Raw genomic sequence first — 25,638 nt, 5'->3', positions numbered from 1 at the left:
CAGACAGCTAGGCAATGGCAAGGGTCACTCCCTCTGTTTCTGAAGCATGTATAGGATGAAGGGATGCATTGCCTTGGGAGCTGATGTGCTCCCCTAGGCGTGATCAAAACCCAGAGATCCAGCTTCCTGCACTTGGCACACCACATCCCCAGAGTTACACATCCAGGCCTTGATGTTTCTTTGCTAACTGATTTCTGCTCCACATCCTGCCCTGTTCAGTAAGTGAAATTCTCCTAGAAGAAAAAACCTGCTTTTTGTTCTGTTTTCCATGGGGAGCTCTTCTAGAATACGGAGAGTGGAACAGCTTGCTCTCAAATAGCTGTGCCAGGAGTCCTTTGGCCTTTCTTCCAGGGTGTAATTTGGTTTTTGTTTTCTTTATTGGTTTTTTTTTTTTTTAATATTACGGAAAAAATTATCTTTCCATAAGAAGCAACTAAACACAGAAGTCTTTTACAGTCTCCCTATACAGCTGTAATAAAATTTGCACGAGAGAAGAAATTATGCTTGTTTATTTGGTGCCCTTTATACTCCCTATGGCCTAGAGCGAGCACATCTGACATCAATGATGAGCTGTGGATATGGGAATAACAGTGCTGTAAAATCCTCCCCAGAAGAACAGTACTTGTGGTCTGATTCATAACTACAAATGCCCTGGTGTGGTATCCACGGCACAGCAACTGACTCCAGGATTTAAAAAAATGGTGGGTTAGGTTTAGAGTCATGTTGAACTTGCAAATCCATATTAGGTGTGATTCTTTGAAAAGTATCAGGCCAGGAGACAAAGTGTGATGGATGCCCCACTTCTTCGGACTTCTCAGAAGAATCCTCACCCTCAGCTGCAACAGCAGCTCCTGTGAGCTCCAAGCATTTAAAAATCATATCACTAAAGATGTGGATGGAGGGTTGAGACTTTCCAGAGCCTTTAGGAAGTGTTCTACAAGGCACTTAGATTCCTGTGTTATTAAGATGCTTCTGAAGCTTTTACCCAGGAGAGACTAATTTTAGGTACCCACTTTTGAGAGTCTTAGCCAGAAGGAAAACAAACCACTGATAAAAGTTAGACAGAGTTTTTGTTTTGGAAATCTACCCACAGGTATTTACACATCTGTAAATCTTGTATTGGTCACTGGTTTTTCTATGTGTATGTGTGTTTGTTGTTTTTTTTTTTTTTTTTTGGTTTTGTTTTGTTTTGTTTTGTTTTGCTTTTTTTTCTTTTCTATTTTTTATTTTTTTTTTAAAGTGCACCTACCACAAACCTCAACTCAAATACAAGCCAAACAATCAGGCAGTCACTTGTGTTGGGACCCCATCCAGGGGGCATGTTTTGTAGAAGATGAACACGTACAGTGTAAACAATAGTCTCTTGATGCCCAGATGCACAACAGGCTGTCAAACGTTACCTAGCTCAGTTCTCATCTCATGGCAAGTTCACAGCTGCTCTTTGAGTATAGAAGGTGATGTGGTGAGTGCTCAGTATCAGAGGCATGTGAAGAAATCTGCTACTGCAGGAAAACTTGACTTTGACCTTTCCCCATAACTAAGCTTCTTTTTTTTTTCCTTCCTTTACATTCTTTTGAGAATTGTGAGGCCCCAGAGACCTGAGGGAAAATTCATACAGCACAGGTCATTTTACCAGTCTGTGCAGCCATTCAGTCAGCAATAAACACTCTAGCAGGGCAATGATTATTGGAATAGTAGGGGGCATTCTAGCCAGCAAGCCACATGAAAATGATAGACAGTTGCTGAAATCAAGAGAACTACAAAGCAAAAGAACAAAAGCGTAAGTAAGTGAATCAGTAGGCTGGGCTCAGAGACGTGACATACCAAGTGCTGTGCCTCCTATAAATTTGGTGAGTTGATGATTTACCATAGCAGGGCTTTTCAGTAAAGAAAATTAAAACTTCAGGAGGGCTCTTCAGTTCCAAGAAACAGCACCAAGAGAAACATACCCTTTATGTCACAACAGCTAGCTTAGTATTAAAAGCATTGATACCAGTGAATGAGGCTGGAAGAGGCTTCAGACTCTCTCATTCCTATTAGGGTTTAAGAGCACTAGTGCCAGATCCTGCAGTTCTTACTCAAGCAAAGCTCCCATTGATGTGCTCTTAATCTGGAAAAAGTCAACATGGATATTTATGGAGCTGTTGTGCCTAGGGGCTCTAATAAAAACTATGCTAGACATTGTACCTATATTTAGTAGCAGCCAGTTCATGTCTCATAGAATTTGTGGTCTGCATAGACAAGACTGATAAAGCAGATATGGGGTAGGAATTGCTGTTATTCCTGTTTTACAGATGGGAAGTGAGGGTTAGAGATTGCAGGGGGATTTTCAAGGCCACATAGTGATGTTGGATATTTATTTCCCGTGCATTTTAAAGGGAACTGGATATAGAGCTGCCTTGGTTGTGTTGAAAGGCTCAGCCAAACACAGGCATCCCAGTTTTGGTGGGATGATGGGAAGTCTGTGATGGATGTGTAATTAGTTTAGATCTAGACATTCCAGGCCAGTCTGCTACACCAAAACCATTCATTTTTGGAAAGAGTTTGCCTCAAGTTAGGGCTGTAGAATACAGACAATGGCTGCTGTCAATGTATGGATATAAAAACAAAAAGGTAGAAACCAGAGTGAGAGGGCAATGGGAACCCACAGATCCTTGACTGCTTGGAAACCTCCTTTGTCTTTGGCTCATGTGGCTGCCCCTTCTTGCATTTTGCAGAAGCCATGTGAACCCCACCAGGACTTGAATGCATCACAGCTGGATACCTGAGCCCAGGATGGTTAGCTGTAGATAACACTTTTAAGTGAAATTTGGCAGCTGTGGTCCATAGAAACCTAACCTGTCACAGGAATTTCCAGGCCAATGACAACCACCTTGGAAAGAGACCAACAATTCAGAGAAAAGAGACTGGAAGATTGGAAAGGGTTCAGAAAAAATCTCACCAAGCCTAGGAAATCTGCCTTCCATTGAGAGTCATCAGAAGCTCCATGGAAGGGAAGACTGCAAAGTGATTTAATAGAAACATCTGTAAAGGCAGTGACTTTTGAAAAGAAGCAAGATGATTTACTCTTAATTTATCTGATCCTTCCCTGTAAGATTCTGTGACTGAAAAAGGTCTTCAGACAAATTTGGACACCGAATCTTATTTATTTTGTGAATGATTAATTTCACTACTAGAACAGCAGATTGTCCATCACTGAAAGACTTGCCAGCAAACCTGAGGCTTTTCTCAAAGCCATGGCCTTAGCCAGGGAGGAGTGAGGCAAGATGGTCACTACACTTTTAAACTCACAAGTTGAGAAAGTCAAGTAGAAAAAGAATTTTATTTCCTTTAGTATTTCTTTTAAGGTTGCATATTTCTCATCCTCATACAATAGACTTCTTGGATTAGAGCTCTTGCAGTGTGCTGCAAATTTATTAGCCAGCCATTACAGGCTAATGAAATCAGTCAATGTAATGGATACAACACATACCTAAATATAATCAAAATAAGAATGCAGGCTCTCCCCTAACTTTGGATGAGATCCGGAGAGGCCCCAGAAGGAATTGTCTAATGTATTTGAAGTTACTGAGAGGCCTAATTTTCAGAAGCCCTTGTTGTGGCCATCCTTCTTGTGCTATTTGTGTCCCAGCACAGGTCAGCATCCTCTGCACTGGGCTTTTGGGGAAAAGTGATCTCTCTTTGCTGCTCTTGAGCCCTCAAAATGATGGTCCCATGATTTGCAGGTGCTCTTTCCCAGTGGGATTCAGTTCTTAAGAAAAGTGTTGTGACTTAAGTCTGCTCAGTACTGAGCTTGCTTACTTGAATTTCCACATTTGTAGCTCTGGGTCTGTAAAGACTCACTAATTTCTAGTTCTCACTTGAACAGAAGTTTTTTTATGTGAGAATATTATATTTCAAAAATCTGATAAATATAACAGCAGAATAATAGTTATAATAAAAGTCTGAGTTGGCAAAAAAAGGGGATTAGGTGCATGAGTGAAAATAATGAATGATGCTTGTGAATACAAAGCCATGGAATTTTTACTCTGTCTTTTCAGTCTTCATTTTGCTGCTCCAAAAATGCCCACTGTCTTTAGTGGACAAGTCCTTGATCCTAGACAAAACTTGTCCTTTTAATGCCTTTTTCCTACCTCTCCTAATGGATCATCTGGAGCACAGAAGAAGGGCAGAGTTTTACTGCAGGGGGAGAGGAAAAGAAAACCAGCATCTCCCCAAATACCCATCCAGCACCCTGTGAATATTGAGGGACAAGCAGGGATGCCCTGTGCTGTCAGCTACTGGGTTCCCCTCCCCTTGTCTCCTCCCCACCTGTTCCCAGGCCCATCTGCAAGTGTTAGATGGGATTTCAGGGAGCAGCATCCTCGGGGGATGAGGTGGCGGGGCTGACACGTCCAGGATAAAATGTTCAGGTGCAGGGACTGGGAAGAAAAAAAAAAAAAACAAGAAAAGAAGAAAAGGTTTGCGTGTGCACGCACACAAATCAATAAAAAGTGTAATGCATCTTTCTTTAATTAAATCCCACCCTTGAATTGGCCGGGCAGCCCCGGCTGGCGGCGACCTCTGCCCCTCTCCAGTTTGCTGACTGGTACAGCTGTTAGTAAATCACCTGCTGGTGCAGCTCTCCCGGGCTTTAAAGGTCATCTGTCAGCGACTGCTATGGAGAGATAAAGAAGAAAAACAGAACCAAAAGTCTAAAAAAAAAAAAAAAAGGTACTTTATGAAAGCAAAGCCATTTGACTGTTTACCTTGCTGGCACCTGGGGGCAAATGGGGAGAGCTTTTTATTCATCCAATTCCCCTGACTCTTTTTTATGCATTTTTCCAACTTTCCAGCTACTTTTATAATCCTTTTGTTTTAAGGTTTTCTTTCCTGCAGGGAATCCATAACTCTGCTTCAACAGCACCACTGAGTTCCCAAGAGCTACACACAAGCTCCTGCAGGAGGGACTGATGCTGCTTGTGGCAGGCAGAACAGGTGACCCCCTGCCTCAGCACTGCTGTCCCCACCCCTGTCCCCCACCGCTGTGTCATGAGGTGGCTGGGTGTGCAGGACAGTGGTGGTGGGAAGGACACAGAGCGTATTTTCCCCTCTACCCATGCTTTGGCTGATAGGAGCTGCAGTCAGGAGAGGCCTGGAGGATGCCCCCATGTCCTCTGCTCTGCCTGGGAGCTGCTTTTAAGCTGAGGGGCTCTCCCTATTGGTGCCTGCCTGAGCTATGCTGCACCTCACTGATTTGGAGCCTGACCCTGTGCCTTGACTTCCCAGCTTGACCTCCCTCCCTCCCTCTTCACCACCATCGACTTGGCAGGTGGTTCAGACTCTTGGCTGAACCTGCTTTGCTGGTCTGGCTTGAGTCCTGTGGGACTCTCATCAGTGAGGTCTCTGTTATTCCCCTGGGAATCTCCCCTTCTCACACAGAGCAGGAAGCCCTCATACTCCCTTGCTCCCCACTCCAGATTATGTCAGGAGCAACTAGAAGCTGTGCAACCTCAGTCTGCTCTTTCATTTCCAGTAACCCGTGGCTCCAGGGCTAAAGTGCTTCTCCAAACCATTCACTTCAAACAGGACTGCCTGCTGAAGGCCAAAGACATGATTTCACCCAGGCTGGAGAGTAGATTGGGTAGAGGGGGGAGTACACAGAGCAGCTCCATCCCAGAACATGAAAGAGCATGATTGTTATAGGTGATTCCTTGCCACAGACCAATCCTTCAGCTATTTATGCTTGGAGGAGATAAGCTGGTTTTATTCTTATTCAACGGTTTCATTGTCACCTTAATTTTCAGCTTCATGCAAAATGTTGTCAGGGAAATGATGTTATTTTTGCAAAGTGAGTACATGGGCAAGGCCCAAATAATTTGGGAGCTTTTTTCCACCTGATAATTATGGACATATTTTCAATAATTAACCATTTCTATTCAGCACTGAACATGCAGCAACATTCTCAGACTTTGTTCCAAGTCAGGCAGGATGTGCAAGTGTTGCTGCAATTGCGATTTTTTTGCTTTGGGCTCATTCATATGTTAAACTCAAAGGGAAGCTTAGGGATCTCAGAAGCCACTCAAAGTAATTACCATTCCTAAAACAGATCTGTCACTGGGCACCTCCATCATCTCTGTCTCTGTGTCCAAGCTCATGCATTTGCTGTGGTGAAAAATACTATCTGCCATTGTAATATATGGGTTTTCCAGGCCACTGGAAAATTTTAACTCTAATTCAGATCTCCAGTAAGGATAGTGAAATCAGGTATTTTTTTAACCTACCAACTGTTTATTCAGACACATGGTAAGAGAGATCAAGCCAAATTCATCTGTGATGTAAGTCCATGACTCCATTAGATTCATATCTGCATTGAATTTAGCCTGCTTTGAGCACAGACCCATCAAGTACATAACCTCTCAGTGGTCTGTGTTGCAGAAATTTTCATTCTTGGTTCTAATGCTCTTCCCTGTAAACCTGTGGAAAGGAATGACTGTAGCCTGTGTGCTGCAGCCCTTCGGACTAGATCTTGTTTGATGCTGAAGTTTATTGCTAACTTTCCTAATGCAATAGCCCTCCTTATCTGGAAGATGGGCTTAACTGGACTGTTGTGTGAGGGAAAACATGATAACAGAGGAGAGAACGCACCAGGACAGTAGAAGGGACATACGTGGCTCTGAGGATGGAGACTTTGTCGGTCTCTTTCTACACTCTGCCTCCAAACCAAAGCAGCAGCCTCCTGGGAGTTGGCCAGTGGGGTTGGTGGAATCCAAGAGTGATGACACTCATGTTGTAGCCAAACTGAAGAGTTTGGCACAGTACTGATGTGTCACAGGAGCTGTCCCTAGCTCTTCTTGGCCTCCTGACCTGCTATCAAACAAATGGAAACTTGTACTTAAAATACCAACCATCAGAAGTAGAAAGGAGGAAAAAGGAGCTGGCAGGGTCATTTGTTTAGATTGGAAGAAATGAGCTGTTTCATGTTTCAGAAAGGGGAAAATTCTGAGCAAACAAAACAAAAAGAATGAGGACACTGCATCAGGCAATTGTTCCTTTGCTACAGGAAAAGTGCATGAGTGCTCCCCCTTCCCCCTCACCTTGATGTTAATAAACCCCGGCCACCATAAACATTAGGCTACTCGAAGGGTCCTAGTGACCAGGCATGGCATGGATCTACCTCTGTGTCAGAAATAGTGTGAGCTTCTCTCAGTAAGTAGGGCTGGGGTCATCTGGATCAAAATTCAAAACCTACTTGTGAAGTCTCCCAGGTCACCAAACTTCAAGACCAGAGTAACTTTGTGTTACACTGCAGGATGATGACAAAGGGCAGGCTGCAGGTAGAGAGAGACTGACACACTGCCTTTGCCTGCTGTCACATCACCCGTGGTGTCAGAGATAACTGAACTAGGAGCTGGGCTAGCCTTAAGCAAATCATTGCTCACTTGACAAAGCAGACGCCAGGATATGTGGCCAGAGCCCATTCCCACCTTTTCTGCTTCTCAAGGACTCCAAATATCTTGGCAGCTAGCAGAACTCATGTACATCCACTGTTGTGCTTATGCTGCTTCTGTAAGCATTTCCATCTCTCAGAGCCTGCTTTGTCAAGCATTTCTTTCATCTTTTGGCAAAGAAAACAGCCTCTTAGACCTTTTTGGTGAGGGTCATCTATAACACCTGAGTTGGCCAGAGGTTGCTTAATTTGAAACACGGGACATCGCTTCTCTGTAGCTTGGTCCTTATGTAAAGTAGGTGTAAAATGCTACTAGGCTGTTTGGCTGTGCTTAGTCTCTCCTAACAACAGACCAATACAAGGCCCAAGACACTAAAGAAGAAAAGCTGCATTTTAGCAATGCATAAGTAATGCTTAACAGGTATTTTTGAAATGTGAATTGAGGTGAGTCTCAGGCAAGTGCTTCAAGGCATTGTTATTGAAAATTAGGATTGTTTGGTTGAACAAAGAACAACCTTTGCCTGTCTGATCAGACAGAAAAGATACAGCAGTTACATTAATCACAGAATTCGAAAATCCCCTTCCCCTAACTGCTTATGTCAGGCTGGTCCCTTGTACACAGTTCCACCCAACACAGGGAGAGATCAAACAGCATAATGAAGGTGAGTTAAAATTCTGTTCACAAACCCACATGTACCAACTCCAAAAGCCAAGACAAACGGGTTTTCAGCCAGGAATCTAAGCAGAGACATTGTACTTTTACGGAGTCGTTTGGGAGCCACTGTAAACCATAATGAGTGCTAAACACAACATAGCAAGCATTTTGGCAAAACAGCTCATTGTAGAGAAGATGCTCTTTGCTGCTTTACTCTTTCATGTCTGAGAGGCAATGTTTAGTGTGTGATGGGGAGAGAGCTGTAGTGAACACATGCACATCCCCAGCCCCAGTAACACAAATACAATCATGGTCCTCTGTGGGTTAGAAAAGCATTTGGGAAAAGGGATGATGACCATTAGTTAATTAGACTTTTTTCTCTCTTTCAGTGTTTGATATTTCCAGCTACTTTTGACTGTCTCTTGACTAGGAGTAGAGGTGGGTTTAACTGAGAAAAGATGTGGCTCTTCAGGCAGGCTAAGAGGAACTCAAATCTTTTCCTATCATAGAGGTAGCACAGTACCATCTTGTTTAGTTTTGCTGAGTGGGCTCTGCTGGAGCTAGAAATGATGCCTGAGAAAGATCTACACCTGGACCCTTGACCATGCTTCTTCTGGGCCATTACAATTATAGTAGCATGTACTCCTTCAGAATACTAAGTAATGCAATTTTGACGTTTGAGATTCTTCACCCAGTGGCATTTTACTCCCTAAACCATGGTTTTCTTTTTAGACACATTGTTCAGACTGTTCAGAAGAGTGCTGAATGAGCCCTGCCATTTAGGGCTCCACAAGATAAAGCACATGCTAAAATTATTTGTGAGTACAGACCCTTCAGGGCTGAGGTTTGAAATATCAGTGAGAAGAGGCACTGTGAGAAATAGAGTCGGTTTTATTACAAGCAAATATAAGGTGTATTGTGGAGTTGTAAGATGCCGGATTCAGCCTGGAACCGGTGTCAGGGAAACATGCGGATGGGAATAAGGAACTGTAAAATGAATATTAGTAAGGAAACCCCTTATGCCACATGGCTGATCCTGAGAGACGCCATACTACTGGACACTCCACATCCTAACACGACACAGCCAATCAAGGAGAGGGAAACGCCTCTTCTATGATGTAAACAGGGTTGAACCTTAAGAATGTTTAAAAAGTGGGACTTTTGAATTGGAAGGGGTGTTCCTGGGAATCGAGTATGCCTAGGATACCCAACACGTGTTGTAATTTTTCCTTTTCGTTTTATTCCTTTTGTTTTGCAAGCTTTTGCCATTTTTCTAAATTTAATAAAATGAAATTTTTCTCACAGCACCAAAAGAATTCTGCTCATTCTAGTGAACTGGGAATTTAGTTGTCATGGCCCTACAGAGATTGGAGGGAATTCCAGCACAGGATCCTCTGGTGATATCAGGGCAAGGTAGTTGGATGGAAAACATCCAGGGCTACTGGACAGACCCACTTCTGAAATGGACAGCTGTGTCTGGACAGTCTTCTCTAACTTTTTACTCTCCAAGATAAAGAGAGTGTCCAGACGAGGCAGTAGATTTCTAATCTGTAACCCATATCATCTGTTTTGGGGGCACAGTTACCTTTTCTCAGGAATGAAAGCCCACAGCTGATGAAAGCTGAACTTTTTATCTCCCTCACTGCTGCAGCCTTATCATACACAGGACTTTAATCCCACACAACACTTAAGAAATATAATCATTAAAGATCTGAGTACACGTTTTGAGATAAGATTGGTTCATGATATTATTACTGATTGCATAATTATGGAAATAAGAAAATAATCCCCTCGGGCTTTGTTGTAATGACTTCTGAGCATCTTGCATCATCATAGGCAGACAGCAGACTTCAGGATGCCACGCTTTATTAAAAGGAATGTGGAAAATCTTGTTTTGCTTGGTGTCAATGTCTCTGGTAAGGGAGGACAACCATGCATCTTCCACAATGAAATTGGATCGGGTAGAAACCCATGTGATCTTTTTGAAAATAAATAGTTATTCTTTACTTGATCTCCTGTACTCATGTCTTTTGATGCACTGGTAAACTGCATTCCTGACAGTATCCTGCTGATACTGTGGCCTTGAGAGACCTTGACTGCCTGGTCTATGCCTCTGTTCTGAATCAAAAGACAACATGGGACCATTGCAGACCTGGCTGCATAGTGCTGATAATTTCATTGGACATATTACTTCATGGAATTGTTACTATTTTACTGATGTGAGAAGAGGTGCTGCAGGAGTGAGCTTGATGAATGTAGCCTGGTCAGCAGCTGGACTCCCATCAAGGAGAAATTATTAGGACAAACATAAGTGCACTAGTGTTAGTAAAAACGGAGATAAAAACACACATACGGATTTCCCTTGCAATATTTTCTGCAATTTTGGTTTGTGTTAGAGCCACCACTAAAGAAGAATGCTTGATATCACACTCAGTTTTACAAGGGGTAATAAGGAGGAACCTGGGGACTGCTGACCAGTCAGCCTCACCTTAGTGCCCAATAAGATCATAGAATAGATCCTCCTAGAAGTTATGTTGAATCACATGGAAGACAAGGAGGTGATTAGAGAGAGCGAACATGGCCTTAGCAAGGGCAAGTCATGCCTGACTAGCCTAGTGGTCTTCTACAACAGAGTGACAACTGATGCCATTTACCCAGACTCCTCCAAAGCCTCTGGTAGACTCCTCCATGACAATCTTTCCTCAGAACTGGAGAGGTATGGATGGAATATTACATAGATAAGTAATTGTTTGGCTGGTTGCATCCAAAGAGTTTCAGTTAACAGATCAATGTCAGAATGGAAACCAGTAATGAGTGATGTCCCTTAAGGGCCTGTACTGGGACAAACACTAATATCTTCATTAAGTGCCCCAGACAGTGGGATCGAGTGCACCCTCAGCAGGTTTGCAGATGACAGCAGGCTGAGTGGTGCAGCTGATGGGCTTGAGGGAAGGGATGCCACCTGGAGGGACGGGCTTGAGGAGTGAGCCTACTGGCAACCTCATAGAGTTCAACAAAGGCAAGTGTAAATGTGTTAATATGCAGTTTGCTCACTATACAAAACCATCTTTGCTCAGAAGAGGGATCAGGAAGGCCAGGTGACCACATCAGTGGTACTTATGTATACTTTTACCCTTGGGCAATCAGAAAGATTTTGCTAGATGGCAACTTTCATCTTAGCTGTGGGTGAGGAGATTTGTTTAAGTACTGCTAATGTACATTGCTTTTATTTTTTTACCATTAGTCTCATAGTATGCTGTGAAAATGGGTGTCTCCCACCAGTCTTCTTCCTTCCTCACTGCAATTTGTTCAGGCCACACCCTTATCTCTCCATTTTAGCAACAGGGATTGTTGTGGTCGTGCTGTCTGAACGTGTTCTGCCACACTGCAGTGTCCACAGCACCAGCTGTAAAGCAGATGTACGGCCAGCACTGCTGGATTTTAAAACCTTTAAAGGCTCAGGCTCTGGCCTCACTGCTGGGGAAACCTTGGCTTGTGCTTAAAAAAACCAGACACGTGCACAAACACATACACACACACTGAGACATATTCTATTTTTCTGAAGGGATCATTGTGTGCCTCTTTATCTTTTCCTCCCACCCCTTCATCCCTTCTGACACTTTATGTAGCTGAGACCACTAGTAATCTATTTAACTGGATTTTCCAGGCACTTCAGAGTAGTAGGTGTTACTATATGTATAGTGCCTGATCGCTACTGTTGAGGCTCAATAATAAGTAAAATCTGTTGCATTCCTTGGTCCACCAAGCAGTGATCAGACATACCCCTCACACAAATATCTGTAGTGTACCAGAAGCAAGTGCCACCTTGTGTTGGCCACAGCAGTCCTTGAGCCCTTCTGCTGAAAGCTGCACTGCTTATCTTCTGAAACTCAGCAGAATCTCCAGGGAGATTTGTTTTTACCAGTGGCTGATGAGACCATGCTTACCTTTGGTGTCCAGTTGTCCATTTAGCTCTGACTGGCCAGAGTCAGTGAGGTTTTAGGAAGGACCATTGTAGAAGCTCATGACCGTGACTGAAAGCCAGGAACAACTCAATGCTCTGACAGTGATTATTTACCATTTTCCCATGTTACATGCTGTATTTGGTCTGTTACATGCTGTATTTGGTCATGTTCAGTAACTCTGTAGGAATCAGACAAGATGGAACGGCAGCTTGTCAGCCGATTTAATTAAAACCACATTTCTTTTTTTTTTATTGCCTCTCTCACATCATTAATATTCTGTCTAAGACCCGCCTGCAATCTAAAGATTGGAATCAGTCTCATTGTGCTCTTTCCGAGCTTGAATTCCCAGACACACAAACCTGGGAAAGAGTTTTAAAGGGACAGGTAATAGAAACTAATTTGATTACATTGAAATGGACCACTCATTTGTCCAAATAAATGCTTATTAAGGGACCAGTCTTTCAGGTTGCTTTTAAATGCACTGCGGGCTTTGCTTTCATGGATATGACTGGGAATAGAATATATTTTGGATTTCCCAGGAATCAGGTCTTTGCTCTGCAGACTTCTGCTCATTCAAATTGTTGGTTATGCAAATATATTAAAAAGACTCGAGTAAACAACACTGCACCCTTGTTAGTAAGGTTTATTGTTTAGGTATTTAGCAACAGTGTTTTATTGTCCCTTTTCTGAAGTGTCAGGTAAGATGCATTTCACGGTGACAGTGTTAAGGAAACTTCCCAGTCTGACCATTCCCAGACTCTCCGGCAGTCACACTCCCAAGGCGGGGGATTTTCACTGCTGGGACCGAAGTCCCTTCACCGCGGGCGGCTCCAGTGACCGATGGGTCCCTGCGTGGCTCTGCACACACCCCACTCACACAGTCAGACCCGGTTTCCTCACCGGTTCTACCCCGGGGTTTCCCACAGCAGATGTCTGGTTCCATAAAGCCATTTATTCACGGCACATTAACACAGAAACAGCCCGAGCTGGTGCCTCCGAGGAGGACCCACAACAAAAGAACCCCATGGCTTTTACACCCTCACAGTCTACCCGCACTCAGGTCTCGCTTTTCCTCCCGAGTCTCTGGCTCCTGCCCCCATCTCCGTGTCCATCCCTCTGGCTGGCGTTACCCATCTTGTTATCCCAAAGGCTGGCAGTTCGCGGCCTCCCACCCAGAGCTGGAGCTGCATCTCAACCTGCAGTTTGCGAGCCGAGCTACCTGGACCACGTATTCTTCAACAACAGTACATCAGCCACCATATGCACTCGATTTACAACCAGATTACAAGGCAAAAAAATAAATCTCTCATTTAAAATTATATATAGCAGTTTATTTAAACAGCGATTAACTTTCATCAACAGGCTGTGCATTTCTGTTTTCTTTAAGAAACCCTGCCACTCAATCACAGCTGCAGCCCTCCTGCAGCACCCTGCTACTCAGTGGCTTGAACCCAGCTCTACAGATAGTTCACAGCCAATTACCATACAGGCTTCTTATGTTAAAATTAAGGCAACTGAAGTCAACAACCTCTGCTGAATAAAGGTAAAAGCTTGAGAACATTTTGCATAACAGTCATCAGCATAGCTGATAGCTATTACAGAGTTCTTGTGCAGTAAGCCTACGCAGATACTATCTCTCTTGCCTGTCTGTTTCAACACGCATCTCATCTCATTTGCAACCCTTCGCTTTAATTAGCTGAAGTCTGCTTCAGTCTTTCATATGTCAACCAGCCTGTGTACACTTCCATATTTTTAATCAGTAGCCTGTTGTCTTTACTTTGTCATTCACACTAGCATATAAATCTGCCCTTCTTATGATCCTCTGCTTGGTAGAAGTCAAAACATGCTGTTTAATTTTCCCGTTCACTGATTTCCATTTGTTTCATGTTCAAATGCTGGCTCTTTTCCCCCTTTCAGGCATGCTGTGAGCATTAAACTTAGTGATTAAATGCCAAAAGAACAGTTCTTTTCTCCTTCCATGCCCACAAATGGGTCATCCTAACCCTCCCTGGGATGCCTACCTCGACAGCGGTGCCCTGTGCTTGTGTGCTCAGCCTATCTGGATGGGACTGCTGTGGGCTGGCAGAGGTTAGCTAACGATGGCTAATAAAACAGGTGCAAAACTTCATGCTCTCCTAAGGTTGTGACTGGCTTCTTGCTGTTTCTTTGCTTTTTTTTTTTTTGTTTCGTTTGTTTTTTTTTGTTTTGTTTTTTAATTTAATCTACTACAGCAGAATATTTCATTTCACTGATGACATAGCCGAAGACACCAAGACTTAAAAATAACTGGATGTAAAAGAATGAGAGGGTGACATGTGGCTCTGCACCAGCTTTCAAATTTTCCGGTTTACTGGGGGGGAATCTGAGGTTGTCTGTAGATGTCTGACAGGTGGGGTTGCTGGCCCTGGCACCTGTGCCTGTGGCTGATCCCCCAGCTGAGCCTGGAGTGTGTTCAGGATGTCATCTAGCTTCTGGTCCATCTGCATGACCTGTTAAGGAATCAGAAAGCAGACGAGCTATCAAATGGTTGCACATGCTTCTGGTGAGAGACATTCATAGGCCAAAAGCTCTGGATGGATAAAGCCTGGCAGGGAGCATGGGCATCTGAGTACCAGCAGCTCCTCTGAGTTTAGTCTAGCTTCCTGCTCTAGACCAAATGACACTACGAAGTCACAGGGAAAGGTGTAAAGCCATGTGAAGTGGCAGCAGAAGGACAGGACGTTGCTGGCTCAAGGAATTGACCACTTGAATCAACCATTTTGTCTCTCAGCCTTTTCCCAGGGTTGTTGATGATGCATCATGCAAATATCTGCCCTGAAACTCTCTTTCACGCTTCAGTTTACTGTGAATGTTTTTTCCCAGTACCTCTCTCAGTCTTCACCACCCTTAGTTGTAGGACATCATGCTTTCCATTACTGTCTTGGGAAATGAAACAGCTCCCCTCCCTTCACATCGTAAATAGATGCCACTGTGATACATGTTACAGTCAGAGATCCTACCAGATATGGTGTTTGTTCCCATGCATTTTGAGGGGGATAGCCTACTAAAAACCACATAATAATACCAATGACTTCATTAAAAAAAGAAAAAAAAGGAACAACCATTCTATAGGAAGCTTGAGGTGCTAATCCCTCCTCTCATTTCTTTGCCTTCCAGCTGAAATTTCTCAGGCATAGTCCCTAGGTAGAGGAGTCTTTCCTAGCTGTTATTATTATTAAGCAGGGAAAGGCAAGTCTGGATTTTTAAAGGGACACTGCTCTCATACTTCCTACTGCTTTTTTAAAGTTCTGACCTTTGCTAGGAGCACACAGCAGGCATTATCCTGTTGTGCTGGTAGGGCTGGTGGGGCTTGCCTTCACTGCAAATGGCATCCCACTTGCCTTAGCATCACCCAGTGGGACAGGCTGGGGGCTGCTGGCTGCTTTACTTTGCTCCAAAGACAAAACTGTGGCCAGCATCATATAATCAACTGGGATCGCTTCTAATGATGCTTGAATACAGTGCAGCTTTGTGTTATAGATGAGCCCTAGAAAAATGAGCATTTTGAAGAACATTGAACGGTTCACCTTACAGTTATCTGCCATGAAACTATGAGCCTCTGCAAACTGTGATCTGTCCCAGTGGGTCTAATAAACTTTGATAGCAAACCTTTTTAGAGCGATATCAGATCTAAACTGAGCTTTCATTAAAAAAGGAGACAGAGAGAATGAGAGAGAGAAGGATTCCAGCCTTTTTCCATTCAAAGATAACTTTGGAAATAGCCATTGGCAGCAGGAACTGAAAGCTTAGCAGGCTGAGATTGCTTCAAAAACCAAGGCAAAGAAAATCACCTTATCTGCTTTTGCCTCCTCTGTCTTTTCTCACTCCAAGTGTCAGCTCCCCTGAGGGCCTCTCAAACCTCAGGGTACCAGGAACTTACTCAAGTTCTATCTTTTTGGCAACCGCTATCCTCTCCTATATACAACCTGCTGGGGGAAGGAGGACTGGAGTGTGCCTCCTACATCACAGAGGGAGAGATGTGCTGGTCTCTTTTCCATTTCTACTTTTATGACTGCTGTCTTCTAGTAGAAAAGCCCCATTCCCTGCCTCTGATTTGGTGTGGGTGTGGTGTGAGGCAGTGCTTTCAAGCAGCAAGAGGGGAGTATTTAGGACATGGGTTAGACAGCACAGACCTTTCCTACGATTTCTGCCCCAGTGTTTTCAGGTGTGTGGCTGGCACTGCCTGAGCAGTCGATTACCCCCAGAATCACTGACAGTGCTCTTGTCTCGGGCTACATATTCATACAACAGCTACATATTCTGCTCAGCATTAACTTGGTTGGAAGTCTGGAAGTCACTAGTGGTTTAAGAGTTAAGCAGCACGGAATTAATTTAAAAACCACAGCCTTTATTTTCCCCTCCATTCTTGAAAAGCCTGTTTGGCTGATGCTGGTAATGACTCAACAGAATCTTTCTTAAGCAGAAATGTTGCTGCAGAGCAGAAACTAAAGTAGAACTAGTATTTTGCAATAGGGTAAAAAGAGGTGTAGGTAGGGAAATGGGATCAGGTAGACAAAAGATCTTTGGGGCTGTCTTTTGTGATTCTTTGTTGGTTTCAATCTGCAGGTTTGATCTTAGATAAGCTATGCCTGCATATTCCATATAATTTAAAGTTTCTGTATATTTCTGTATTTTGCCAAGTCAGTGAAAGAATGTGATGGGGAATAATTTTATGCACTTTTCTTTCCAGGAGAAGAGGAGGGTGGGGAATGTAAATATTCGTTTGTAGGGATGGAAAATGAGAAATTCGTACATAAGGGAGTAGATTACACTACAATTCTGTCACACCTTCCACATGAGGATAGGCAAATATTTCCTGTACGTCAACAAATAAAGCTTCTGAGTTCTTCTCTGTCAACCATACACATGTGAGGGTTTTAATGATAATTTTTGAGATTAGAAGCACGACTCTGCAAAATTAAGCAAGCCATAAGAAAATGTGATCAGTGGGAGATCTCTTCTAATTGGCTTTGTATTTTATACACAGGCTCAAACCACCACTTTCTGGCTTCAGATGTTCTAAAGTATACCTTACTTGCAAACAGGCAACTAGACTAGTAAAACTTGAGTCAGAAAGACAAATTCTTAAGCACCTTGTTAAATGGGGGAGTATTAAAAAAGGGTCAAATTTGGAGGCTGCTTAACTGTGATTAGGACATGACTTGCAGGGGGTTAGAATCACTTTCACACGGGTGAAGTTTTTGTCATAGGAGGGTCCTGATTTCTCCAAAACCCATTTAGCAGCTATTACTTTCCTTAAGCCCAAACAGAAGGAGTTGCCTGTTTGGGGTAACACACCCAGGAAAGTGTGCTGACAAAGGGTTAATTTGAGCAACATGTTTTTGAGATGAGTAAAGTGAGAAGCCATCCAGAGATTGCTGCAGAGTTTCCAGAGAGATGTGATATGGCCCTAGAAGGCTCAGTGGAGACAGGTGAGTTTGGCAGCTGTCCATAGGCAAACGGCAACAAAACTTCTGTTCTCCCACACCACAATAGTGCTCTGGAGATGATCTATAAAATTGTTAAAATGTTTTTATATCCTTTCAACTGCTCTGTAGAAAGGAGACTTGCAAAAGCAGTTTAAAATATTACACTGCTGTTATTGGGACTGTGAGGTGAGCTGAAGGAGTGTTGAAAAGTGTATTTGTTCTGACATCGCCTCATCACCCTGGCACGCCCTCCGTCCCTCTGGGAAAGTGTGCTGGACTCCATGGTGACATGCAGGACTGTTAGACAAAGAGAATGCCCTGCAACCAGCTCTAGTGAGTCACAGTAAGCCATGAAGTCACTCAACCCATGAGACACGAGGTGTCCCTGCCCTTCACCTTGAGCACCAGGTTGGCTTTCAACACCTATGTGCTGTTTGAGGATCCTTTAGAGCCTCTATTTGTGAAAGCAGGTGTTCCTTAAATACTTCTTTTTACCTTGTTTTTTTCCTGCTGCAGAAATGCCTTGTGTAGAAGGATCCTAGGAATGGCAGCAGTATGGAGGAGGAGGGTTGGGTCATGCTGGGGATTTGCCACATGCTGGACAGATTCCTAACTTCCCCGAGAGCTTTTTTTTCTGACATGTTTTGCACACAGAGACCATAAACAAAATGCATGTGTGGAAAACTCGGTTGGAGCAGTCACATGGTCTTCTCCACATCCTCTCACTTTAGGTCAGAAAAATCCCTCCCCCCAGGGTTTTGTCTATCTTTTTATTATGATTTCTGGAGGCTGGGAAAGCCAGTATCAATTATGTGCACAACACACTGACATGAACTATTTCCAGAGGAATATCAGAAGGGGAAGATGGTCTGCTGGAGCACTGGAGTAAATCTGTAAACCCACAAACATGCTCCAATGTTGCTAAGTCAGTGAAGCTTTGTATCAAAAGCTATACCCCATAAATCAAATAAAGTTGCTGTCACCTCCTTAAGGCTCTGCTCTCTCCCTCCCTGGAGCAGTCCTGCATGGACTGATCAACATGGCTGAGCTGTACAACCTTCGTGCAGTTGTCTGCTACATGTCTGGGCTGCTGGTACCAGGGATGCAGCGCGAAATGGAGGAGGGAGAGAAGACAGCTCAATTTGTGTTACTAATCAAAATGCCATGGAGCAGCAGCAGGTTCTGCTTTTGGTTAAGCTGGATTGACTTTAGCTTCCTGTTTGCCTCACTCAAGTGCAGAAAGCTATGAAGCTGTGCCCACAGGACAGCCCAAGGTGTCATAGCAGGAGCAGAGGATGGAAGAGACACTGCATGGTTGAGCCTCATCCCCTGCTATTGGAACCACTGTACAATGGGTGTTTTGGTTCTGGAAGCCCCACAAGACATCCAGGTTTCCTCTCCTTGACATGCAGCCCTCATCCCACACTAAACTGTGAACCTAAGCACGGACAATCAAGAACCATCAAAGCCCAGTGGAACACAGGAGGTGAAGAAGGACATTCCCAGGGTTGCTGCGTGGTGTTGTGGTATTTTCCAGCTGACACCACAAAGTCAACCTCATTTGGGGCCAGAGCTACTGTGGCCATGCACAGTATCCCAGCCCAGGGTTTCCAAACCACCAGAGTGCTTAGCTCAGCCCCACTGAACACGCCTTCTGTAGCAGTGACCCAACGCTGAGCTCTGGGATTTGTCACCATGCAGACCATTTCCTCTATTTCCAGCCTTTGCTGCAGCTCCTGGCTCCCTAGGTAGCTCTAATGAAGCAGGATCCACTCACTACAGTTCTGACTTATAAACAACCGATTGCAGGGCTTTAACACCAACTGCTTGGAAAAGACTCATTTGATGGGGGAAGATTTATTTTGTATGGATAGAAGGGTGTATATGAACCTTAGTCTGCCATGAGCTGTTCTACCTGCATGTACTTGTTTCTGAATATTCCCAGCTTGTTATTTGTGATAGGTCACCTAAGGTCTAGTTTGTAGGAGAAAATGGTATTAATTTAGCAAAATCAGATGTGATTTAGTTGAACTAGTGCAATCCATTTTATGGATGCTTCCATTTCTGACTCATGTGATATATTGATTTAGCTTAAGCTTGTTATCCAGAAATCTGTGCCATTTCCTCATATTGACCAGGTCTGTCAGACGATTTTTCTTCTCATCCCAGATGGTGGATTGATTTGATTAGATTCTGTAAAGCCTATGTTTAGTTTTGTATGCACATCTGGTCTTGTAGCTTCTCTCTGCCTAGGGTTACACCCAATTATTCAAACTAATTGCCTATTGTATGGTTCGAAGCCTGAATTGTTTATTTTAGGAATAGCTTTATTTTTTATCATGTAGATTTATTGCTGTCCAGAGACTGCTGATTTTAGGAAGGGAAATCTTTTCTCCACAGCATTGCATGCAAACTGCCTCCCTCTCACCTTGCTTGTCCTGTTAGAGAAATTTCACTGAGGTGAAATGCTGAATCCACTGAAACTTTTTTTCCCTTCAGCAAGGCCAGACAATACCAGTGTTGATAAAGCCTGTTGGTAGTTGTCTGTGAGGAAGCAAATGGCCACACCAGCCACAGAGACTGCAACTAGCTCAAGGAGATTTCTCTTGTGAAAGGTGTGGCTCTAGTGCGGCCTCTGAGCCTGGTCCAACAACGTGCTTATGGATGTGTTAGCTTGAAGCATGTGAAGAGTCTTGCTGAGTTCATCACATATTTAAGTGCTTTGCTGGAATGAAGCCAGAATGGTCAACAGTTTGCAGAACTATACCTTTAGGATAAGCTTTTGGAGTCACCTAAAGTACTCCTAAACACATATGCCCAGAAATACATCTACACTACTATTTTTCAAGTCTCTGAGGAGTAATAATTGTCATCTATCATGGTATTCTTCCTGAAATTACTTTCACATTCATATTAGCACAAAGTAGCAGTTTGTGTCTCTTAAACAACAAGAGGGCTTTGATGAACAGGCTCCCATTAACTGACTGTTTTTGGGATGAGTTGTAACAGATTTGGAATTGGCCTCAATTCTAAAGTGATGCTGTATTCCCAAAGCAACATTGCCAGGTGGCAAGTACGCAGGGAAACATCTCACTGTGGTACGTCAATGTCTCAGAGCCAACTGCCAGCACTGCCTGCCTGCCCCAGCACTGAGCTGAGCAGCTCCTCATTTCGTTCTGCTGAGGGTGCAAACAGCACAGAAAGACCAGTTTCAGTCCGTGGGAGCTTCTGCCAGTAACCTCAAAGGTCAGGTAAATAGGTACATGAGTAGAAGCTAAATAAAGCCCACTTCCATGATAGCCTGTTGTTCTGGCAGACCCAATTCTTCATGAACATCAAAAAATACATAAAACACTAGACTGTCTTGTTTGACTTATTCCATGTACCCCTTGGTTGTTTATTTTCATTCCATGAAACTTATCTAGATAACTCCACAATTTTCCAGGCCTCCCTTCCTTTATCCCAAACATCCCCACCCATTCTTAGGTCAGGTGTTACAACCTTTGTTGGCCTAGAATATAGTAATCTTTATTTTAAGTATAGCTTCATTTATTTTGGTTTCCATCTACCTTTCCTGTTTAAATGAAAACACAAAGGTCTATCCCTCTTCACTTTGCTCCTGGGGTATTTCCCGTTGGTACCCTTTCAGTGAGCATTATATTTTTATATTTCCCATGCCACAGTTGCACTGATGAACCCCCACAGAAAGACCTGTGTCTGTGGTTGCTGCTTCTGGTGTAAGATGCCGTTTGCTTAATTACTAAGCAACTATCAAGAATTGAGCCCTGGGTTTCTAAAGCAGGCCTGGTCAGAACGCAGATTATGTGTTACTGCTTTGGAGAAGGTGTGATTTATTTTTAAAAAATGAATCCTCGCTTCCTAAACAAATGAGGTTTAGCTGATGATATATCTGTGTGTACGTTGCCACAGCAGCTTTGAAGTAAGCTGGCCAACTTCAGACATTTGCCAGAGAATCCTTAAAGATAAAAAGTTCAGACAGATTTCAGAAGGTCTGGCAGTTGTGCAGAAGACAGACATCCAAATTAGTGCCTCATTGAAGAAAGGGCAGAAGAGGAAGGTGAACTGTATTATTAGACCCCGGAGAATCCACACAGGATGCCCTGACCACAGGAAAAGCTTTATTCAGCTCTTGCCCCTTATTAGCCTTGGATAATCAACCACAAAATGCAGAGTCACAGGAAACCAGGCAGCATAATTCCTACTCACAGAAGTACTTGTTTCTGGCTAAAGAAATTCAAGTGATGCCACTCTTTGAGTAGACACAACACTAACTTCCCACAGCTGCCATTCTGCAACAGCACTCAGCTGCCGGCTGTGTTGGAACCATTGTGAGTTTGTCTTATTTTAGCTATTTGTATATGCACCTGTCAGTCTTTGTGTCTGCAGCCTGTGCTTTGAAACGTTTTGGTTTTTTTTCCCTGATTTTTCCCCAGTAGGTAAATTAGACTTTGCAGAACTCTCTGTCTCCTATTTACATAAATAAATGGTTATTTTTATTGTTGCAGGATGTTTTGTTCTTCACCCTCCTCCAGATCCTGCTCAGATCCACCCTGTAATCTTGCCATCTCTCTTTGCGACATCGCTCTTCAGCCACACCCGGGATGACGCACTGCCATTTCTCAGCTCATTTCACTGTGTGCCTACAAGTCCTGCTGCAAAACCAGCGTGGAAAGAAACAACAGACAAAAATAACAAAGCCAGTCCAGCCTCAAAGGTGGATCTGCAGCCTCTGTGAGTCACACTGTAATTTCACAATAAAGCGACCTTGGAACTTACACTCTAAGGTGCTGATTAATTTAATTTTTAAATCTCTAAACAATACTGGACAGAGAGAAAAAATAAAAAGAAAAAGCAGCATGGAATATTTAAATAGTGCCAAAAGAGCACTGAGAAAGAAGTGCTAGCCTTTCACTAGATGGGTGCATTAACTCAGCAGTTTAGATGGGTGTGATGAACTTGATGTTTGCACCTCACCTAACCCTTTGAAGAGATGGTGTCAAGTCTTCTATGCTCTGGTTATTTTGCCTTTACTTAGGTTTTTTTAAGCTCAGTTAAATCCCCTCCATAAGAACAACATCTAAACCACACCAGCCTTGTGGCTAGATAGGGTTCACCAGTTTCTGTAAGGGGGAGGACACGGTGGACTGTGCGGGAGCTGCTTGTTTCTTTTCAGCTTAGTTGCATGGATACTGATACTGAAATCAGTGGGAGAATTCCCTTAACCCAGCCCTACTGACCTGACATCTAGTTCAGGTAGCATCTACTTAGCACAGCTGATGGGCTGTGTATGAGGAGGTAACATTCATAGGCTTTATCACAGGTGTTGATACACAACTGCCCTCCATTGACACTCGCACACACACACACACACAAAGCCTCTCTTCAAATTATCAGTCCATCTTTACTTATAGGTTGGCAAGAAAGGCAAAGAGAGAGGGAGAGAGGGAGTGTTGTTATTGGGAGGAGCACAGGCATTATGGTGATGGCTATCTAGATAGCAAGACATGTAGGTACTAGAAAAGTTCCAGGCAGTTCCTGTAGGACTCAACCAGTACCTCATAAACCCAAGGTCCAGTCTACACCCCAGCACAGCCTTCTTGCATTGACAACAAGTCACTTCCTGGATAAGCCTCATTGATATTTGTGAACCACTTAGGTCAAATAATCTGCCATTTCTTATCTTTCTGACATGAAAACACTTGAAACTGGATAGGTTTGAAACTTGGTACAAAACAGAAGACTCAGACCTACAAAAGGTAAGAGTATGGGTAAGAGTATCCTGTATGGGGACTGAAATGCTGGCTGCAGAAAGGAAGGAAGTTGTATTAGAAGAAGATCAGTCACTGTTGGAAGAGGACAGGGGAGAGAAGATGGTGGTGGTCCTTTGCCTTTCCTTTGCCTATTGTTGGCTCTTTGAGGATTGACATGGACATGGCAGAATGAGGCTGGAAGTGTGGCATGGTGGTCATGCCAGGAAGAAAAAAGTAATCAGGAAGCAAAAGGATGATTGACTAGAGATCAGAGGTGTCACTGGGAGGCCACTCTCTGGGCCTAAATTTTCAGCTCTGTGAAAGAATCGTCATAGCATTTCAGCCAAACCCTGTAGCAAATTAAGAGAGAGTCTGTGTGCAGATTTGTGCTGATGTCAGAAAAACCAAGCCTACAACATGCCTTTCATTGTTCCAAGGGAACCTGTGCCCTCATTTGATGTGCCCTGTTTCACTGAAAGAGAGGAAGGAAGCTTGATAGAAGCTAACTCACAAGGGTCTGGAAAGAGAAAGCTGTGCCTTTGAACTATGAGCTGTTAGACAGGGTGAATGAAAACCTCTGCCCTTATTTTCTTCTCTGCTTGGCATGGGACAAGTCTCTAGGGTCACCTTTATATAAAATGTTCACTGAAACTCTCACACCCTTTGAATGATGCCGCAAGACTTGCATAACTGCACACGAGGCAGTTTGAGGAAGAAGCTACAGAAGCACAATGTGGTGTTAGGTATTTAAATAGCAAGGATTACAAAACCCCATTGTTTCCCCATTAAAACACAGAAACCCAAAGCAAGTAAAATATTATCAGACAGTGCTGATTGAAGGTGTAGCAGTTCTTGATTCTTACTGACTCAACCATGCTTTGCTGAACCATTTGGTTTTAGCCTGTCTGGCTTATCTGTCATTTGATGGATTTTATTAGCTTGCTTGTGTACACCAGGCCTGATTAACAGCACTGCCACATGCAAATTTTTAATGAATTGTTCAAAAAGTCATGGTGGATGGGTGAACTCTGGACTGCCCTGTCCAGTTTTGCGGTCACAGTGATCTGATGTGGAGGGTGTCTGTCTGTCTGTTCAGTCGTACCAAGCCACAGCATTCGGTCCTAGATCAGCAAAAGCCACAGGCACAAACAGTGCAGGAAAAACAACTATACTGCAAGAAACAGTTCATGACTTGAGGTGAGATTGCTCAGCACCTGAAAGGGTCTGAGCAATAAGTTGGGTGTGACAGCATAAATCAATGCATAAAATGGCTATAGCTGCAGTACTGTGTGTGCAGAACATCAGAAGAGATTGCAGGAAGAATGAATTTGACTGGATTTGTCTTTTTCTCCTTCCCAAGCTAGTCAATTTATTGCATAATATGTTCTGTAGCTAAAGAGATGTCCATGGGCATCTAAAACACTGATTGAGAACAGAAGACTGAGAAAAGCAGATATTCCAAATCCAGAATCTCAACAGTGGATATTTTCCATTTCTTTTGTGCTTGAAAAGTAACCAAGAATTCTGAAAAATCAGCATGGCTACATCCTCGGGGAGAGACTGAAGTAAAGCATTAATTAAAGTAAAGAAAGGAAGGTCTCTTATTTGAACTCTGCTGAGCTAGATGGATTACCTATGAAAGCTGGCATTGACAGGACAGCTGTAAGAAGCAGCCTGTGGCAGAAGTACCGGTGTCTTATACAAACAACAGGAGACAGGGCGGGAGATGCAAAGCCACAATTGCCAGATAGATTTCTTCCTCGTGAGGCAAATGCTAAGTCAGCAGAAACCTGCTTCAGTTTTCTGTTGCAAGGCACTGCACTTTTAATTAAGGGGGAAAAAAAGTCAGGTCTGCCTACTATCTCTTTTACAGCTCTTTAGCCTTATACTGCAGGGAATACTGCTGGGGAGAAGGTTGTTTTACATATATATATATATATATAATTTTTCTCTACTATGTTTCTTCTTTTTCATATATCATTGCAGAGGAAAAGTACAGCAATAAAAAGGGACATGTATTAACATGAACATGGAGGTGTAGGGATATGAGAATGGCCTGGTGAGATTTCACTGTCCCAGCATTTAGTAAAATCATTTGAACTAGTGTTGCAGCTTAATTAAGGTTTTGGGTTACTGGCTTTGTTGAGGTTCTAGAGGTAGAACTGGGAAGCCATGGAGATCTTTATGCAACTTTCTGCCATGAGGGAAAGCATATATTTTTCAAGTCAATAGGATAGAAATAATTAATAAAATAGGAATAAACTAAAATTCATTAATAAAGTAGGTACCAGTTGGGACTACTGAGAACCCCACTGATTTAATTGCTTAGCATCATATCTACATATAATAG

The 25,638-nt window shown here is 43.3% G+C and overlaps 1 protein-coding gene and 1 long non-coding RNA gene across 2 annotated transcripts in view; one reads left to right on the top strand and one right to left on the bottom strand.

Annotated features, from left to right (window-relative positions):
- Positions 1-13,362: 13,362 nt before the first annotated feature.
- The window catches only part of LOC116787404 (potassium voltage-gated channel subfamily KQT member 1-like), a 468,277-nt gene continuing 456,001 nt past the window's right edge, over positions 13,363-25,638 (bottom strand). The window contains exon 17 of the mRNA XM_032688970.1: positions 13,363-14,538. Coding sequence (XP_032544861.1) covers positions 14,383-14,538 — 156 coding nt within the window. The 3' untranslated portion in view covers positions 13,363-14,382. The remainder of the gene's footprint in view (positions 14,539-25,638) is intronic.
- Positions 17,869-22,250, top strand: LOC116787631. The gene is made up of 3 exons (XR_004357351.1): positions 17,869-17,925; positions 18,752-19,003; positions 22,044-22,250. It is a non-coding gene; the product is annotated as an uncharacterized LOC116787631 (long non-coding RNA).

The sequence above is a fragment of the Chiroxiphia lanceolata genome, chromosome 5 (genome assembly GCF_009829145.1).
Source record: "Chiroxiphia lanceolata isolate bChiLan1 chromosome 5, bChiLan1.pri, whole genome shotgun sequence".
Lineage (NCBI taxonomy): Eukaryota > Metazoa > Chordata > Aves > Passeriformes > Pipridae > Chiroxiphia > Chiroxiphia lanceolata.
The sequence above is the reverse complement of the archived record's forward strand: the minus strand, read 5'-3'. Positions and strand labels throughout refer to the sequence as shown.